The following is a 5,012-nucleotide window of genomic DNA, read 5'->3' on the forward strand; positions in this document are numbered from 1 at the left end:
ACACAGGCCCGAGAAGCAGCCTGACCGTGGCCCCCACAGTGGTCGCGCGGCTTGTCCCACGTCCGAGGCACACGGTGCTTTTGGGGGAATTTGGAAATTCACTCACAGTCCCCGCTCCTGCTTCAGGCCAGGCCCGGAGGAGCCTTGGGACTCGGGCCTTTGGAAGGTGACTTTTGCCTTTTCTGCGGAAGAGTCCATGTAAGACGGGAACGCTCACCCGTCCTTCCGTGGGACAGGATGGGCCACCACGTGGCTTCCCGCGGCCTCGGCACTGACGGGGCAGCCCGGCGGCGGGGCTTGGTGGTGTGGGGCCCAGGAAGGCAGATAAAGGGAGAATTAGTAAATATGACACACATGCACACATGATAACATATAGTACTGGTGGCCTAAGTGGGGCACCAGCTCACAGCAGGGTGGCGCCGGCCCCCGCCTGGCGGCCGGAGTGAGTGTCATCCTCCCCGCTCACCCTCAGTCCCCGGGGCTCACTGTTCCCTCTCTCTCCCGGTCGCCGGCCAGCGGGAACCTGGACAGACAGACGGGGAAGGGCAGCACGGCCCTGCACTACTGCTGCCTGACGGACAACGCCGAGTGCTTGAAGCTGCTGCTGCGCGGCAAGGCCTCCATCGAGATCGGTGAGCAGCCGGCTGCCTCCTGCCTGCGTCCTCGCGGGGACACGGGACAGTCGGAAGATACAGCTCCCATCGGGGCTGAGGACAAACCCGCCCTCCGTCCAGCAGGGGTCCCCAGCACGTCCTGCAGGGCTGCTGAGCCCGGGGTCAGGAGCAGCCTTCCTCCTAGACCCGTGGTCGGCAAACTGCGGCTCTTTGGCCCCTTGAGTGTGGCTCTTCCACAAAATACCGACTTCTGCGCATGGGCCACGAAGTTTCCATCGCATTGTACGTGTGCGCCTGCACGTGGTATATTGTGAAAGAGCCACACTCAAGGGGCCAAAGAGCCGCATGTGGCTTGCGAGCCGCAGTTTGCCGACCACGGCCCTAGACTGTCCATCAGTGGCCGGCGTCGCAGGGACAGTGTGGGCAGGCGAGAGACCCTGCCGCTGCCCCTGCCCCTGAGGCTGAGGCGACCTTGGCCGTGGTTTGGGGCTTCTCACCCTTCTGTTCGTAGCCCACACCTCGGGTCAGCCCGGCCCCTGCTGGCTCTGGGAGAGCCGTTACACCCGTGTCCCCACCATGGGACCCTGACGTCCAGCCCAGGCTAGTCCCGCGGCACCTGGCCGCAGTGGGTCATCAGGAAATGCTTGTGAGGACTGGAGAAGGAAGGCACACACCTGCTTGGGAGCCAGGTTTCTTTTTCAAAATTAATCATCAAACCCGGCTGGTGTGGCTCAGTGGTTGAGTGTTGACCTATGAACCAGGAGGTCATAGTTTGATTCCCAATCGAGGGCACACGCCCGGGTTGCTGGCCTGATCCCCAGTCGGGGGCGTGCAGGAGGCAGCCGATCCATGACTCTCTCTCATCATTGATGTTCCTGTCTCTCTCCCTCTCCCTTCCTCTCTGAGATCGATGGAAAAATATTTTTTAAAAATTTAATCAAGCCTGGTTGGCTGAGGGTTCCTGAGGAGAAAGCCCACAATTTCCTGTTTGTGGACAGCTGGCGGGGGGAGGCGGAGGTTACACTGGCTGCTGCCTCCGCCCGCAGGGCTCCGGTTGGCGGACGGTGGGGAACCGCTTCATGGGACGTAGAGTTTGCATGTTGATTTCCGTCAGTTGGCTACTTCCGTGGCTCGATGGTCGTGATCCGTGCAAACCTTGTAAAATCTCGGCGACGAGCTCCATACAATCATAAGACGAGTTTGGCCCCGGCTGGCGCGTGCGCTGCGGATTTCATCGGTCGTGTTTGATTTAACTTCGGCCGCTGCTCTGTGCCTTTTACTGTCCTCATCTCAGACCTCTGCCTGTTCTTGCCGCCCCGCCTTGTAGCTAACGAGTCGGGGGAGACGCCGCTGGACATCGCCAAGCGCCTGCGGCACGAGCACTGCGAGGAGCTGGTGAGTGTGCACAGAAGGGTTAAGGCACTTGCCCGAGGCCACACAGCGCCTCCGTGGCTGTGGCCGGCGTGAAGCCCCACCGGCCCGAGACACCAGGGGAATCTAATGAATGACCTCTCCCTGCAGCTGGGACTAGTGTCTGCCTGCCTTGAGGGCACTGGGTGTCCCTGGGAAGGGCGATCCGGTCATTTTCTCAGGGCTGACCTCTCCTGTCGGTTGAGGAAGGCTGGGCTACCCCTGGGGGACATGCCCAGTTTGCTCCCTTACGCGGTGGGCTGCGTCTAGGCTGCACGTCATTCTGCAGATCTCACGTCCCTGACCTGCGCGCAGTTCACAGGGCACCTAACGGGCTTGAGTTTCGCGTTATCTGTGAATTAGGGAGCGGGTGTAACCCGAGACCCAGAGATCTGCATAAGCTGGGGGGGCTCCCTGCCTCCCTCCCTCGGGCATGGGGGTGGACGTCCGTGTCCCGGGCTGAGTGTCTCCCAGGCTGAGCTGCGTCACCCACAGTCCTTTGCTCCCCTCAGCTGACCCAAGCCTTGTCTGGAAGGTTCAACTCCCACGTGCACGTGGAGTATGAGTGGCGGCTGCTGCCCGAGGACCTGGATGAGAGTGATGACGATGTGGACGAGAAGCTGCAGGTCCGTGCCCGCGCGTAAAACCCGAGTTCCCCGAGGAGCTTCATTCAGAGCCCCGCGGCTCCCGGCCTGCCGTTGGGGCGGAGAGCTGGTGTGCAGGAGGGAGAGTCGGGTTTGCTTTCCGCTTCCTGTGATCGCGGCGGGCGGTGCTCTCAGCCCTCCGGTCTCCCCGGGCAGCTGCTCGCCTTTGGATGTGGAGGGAAGACAGAGGCGGCTTGGATCCCAGCGGGGGAGAGGAACCCGCACGCCGCAGTTAATGGGACCAGGAGCCAGGTTCCCCCGTGGCCGAGGCCACCGAGTGGAGCTCTGAAACCGTCACTGAAACCGTTCAGTGGCCCCCCCTGCTCATGCGGTCAAGGCTTTCCCTGCTCAGATGGGGCCGTTGACGCTGAGAGAGAGTTGACTTGGCCACAGGGAAGCAAGTGTTTAGAGACCAGCTTAGGGCCAGCCTGCGGGCTCTTGCCTCCTAGTTCCTTCTCGTGACGCTCCCTGGGGGACCTCAGATCGTGAGACGGGGAGGTTGTCAGGTTTGCCCGTCCTCCTGTAGGACGTCCAGGTGTGTCCTGAGGACACCCAGTTACCTGCGTGGCGTTTCTGAACCGAGTGGCCCGTCCTTGTGGACGGAGCACTTCACGTCCATATTTGCTGACCCTTTTTTTGTTCATTCTCACCCGAGAATTTTTTCCCTGTTGAATTTTTTAGAGCGGAAGAGAGGGGGAGAGACGCAGAGAGAGAAACATTGATGTGAGAGAGACACATCGATTGGTTGCCTCCTGCACGTGCCCTGACCAGGGCTGGAGATCGAGCCTGCAACCGAGGTAGATGCTCCTGACCAGAATCAAACCCTTGATCCTTCCGTCCGAGGGCTGATGCTCTAACCACTGAGCAAGCCAGGTAGGGCCTTACTGACTCTTAGAATAAGAAGTCCTTTTAGTGAGTTAGCGATGAAACAGGATCAGACCGGTTTCCTGCACTCCTGCCGTCAAACAGCAGGTTTGAAACACCTGCCCCAGGTGAGGGCCTCTTCATCAGTCGCAGCTCACCTGCCCATCCTGTGGGCAGTGGCCCCGCCGGTGGCGTCGCCCAAGTGAAATTCCGATAGGAGGGGCTCTGGGGGCTCGGAGCCCAGACACGCGCCCACCCCCTCTTTTTCCAGCAGAGAGTGGCGGGTGCTGTCGGTTCACACGGCCGTGGGCTTTGTGGGAATTTAAAACCACTGAGTTCTGCACACCCGAGCTGGGTGTGAGCCGTGGGGTCGGCCAGCTTGTCGCCAGTAGGTGGACGCTGTGACCCGGAGGTCGTGTGTCCACATGTCCCACACCTGCCGCCCCCCCTGCAGCCCAGCCCCAGTCGGCGGGAAGACCGGCCGGGTGGGAGGCTAGTCGCTGCTCGGCCCCCCACCAGGGGACATCGGGCCCCGTCGGGGTGGCTGCTTCCCTGGGGCCTTTTGTGTGTCGTTCGGGGGTTTGCTTCCTAAGGAAACGCCGTCACCCGTCCGTAGGTGCCACACACGGTGGAGCATCTTGACCTGGTCCTTGTTCTGGGCACAGGTGTGGCATCCGTGGGACGCAGGGGTGCAGGTTCCCCCCGAGGGGGGGCTGAGCGGTGGGCCAGCTCGGGGCGCTGCTCGGCGGGGCGTCACCTGCAGCCCTTCTGTCTGGCCCTTTCCCTTCGCTCCCGCCCTCAGTCCTTCTCTGCCTCTGGTCCTTCCTCTGCCTCCGTTCTCCTCTTGCTCCCTCCCACCCCACCCCGCCTCTGCCTGGGCGTGGCCAGCGTGTGGCACCTGCGACTATTCCTTATCTCTACGATCCCCAGGAAACGAAGTGTAAAAAGAGACTAACTTGGGAACAATCGTAAATTTGTAAAAATTGTAGAAACACAAAGTAGTCCCTGTGGTCCCGCCAGCACCTGACGTGCCAAAGCTCGCCACACCCACACGCTCACCTTTGCAACGTGGCAAGTGTGACTCATTGGGCACTGTTTTGTTTTAGGGGGACAGCGGGGAATGGAGCCCCCCAAAGTTAAGTAAGTTTCCTGGCGTAAAGCCCAGATGGCCATGCTGCTCTTGAAGGCGGGTCCGTGGCCAGCGGTCTTGGGGGGCTCCCCAGGGAGGAACAGGGTTCAGGGGGCTCCCCAGGGAGGGGCAGGAGCCTCGGGGCGTCGTGTCCGGCTCTGCGGCTGCCCCGGGCGCGGCGGTCACAGAAAGCCCCAGACTCGTGTGTGCTCGCTGCTCCCTGGAAGGGGCGTGCGGTGGAGGTGGCGGCCTGGGCTGAGGAGGGGCTGGCAGGGCCTTCACCGGGTCTGTGCTCCCGTGCAACTGGGCCACCTCCCCTGCTGCCTGGGGTCTCAGACCCCCCCCCCCCCC

The 5,012-nt window shown here is 62.0% G+C and overlaps 1 protein-coding gene across 1 annotated transcript in view; it reads left to right on the forward strand.

Moving 5' to 3' along the window:
- The window catches only part of ASAP2 (ArfGAP with SH3 domain, ankyrin repeat and PH domain 2), an 87,830-nt gene that overhangs the window by 72,371 nt on the left and 10,447 nt on the right, over positions 1 to 5,012 (forward strand). The window contains exons 21-24 of the mRNA XM_015564939.1: positions 473 to 632; positions 1,942 to 2,009; positions 2,537 to 2,650; positions 3,987 to 4,024. Of these exons, the coding sequence (XP_015420425.1) occupies positions 473 to 632; positions 1,942 to 2,009; positions 2,537 to 2,650; positions 3,987 to 4,024 (380 nt within the window). The remainder of the gene's footprint in view (positions 1 to 472; positions 633 to 1,941; positions 2,010 to 2,536; positions 2,651 to 3,986; positions 4,025 to 5,012) is intronic.

This window comes from Myotis davidii, unplaced genomic scaffold (assembly GCF_000327345.1).
Source record: "Myotis davidii unplaced genomic scaffold, ASM32734v1 scaffold61, whole genome shotgun sequence".
Lineage (NCBI taxonomy): Eukaryota > Metazoa > Chordata > Mammalia > Chiroptera > Vespertilionidae > Myotis > Myotis davidii.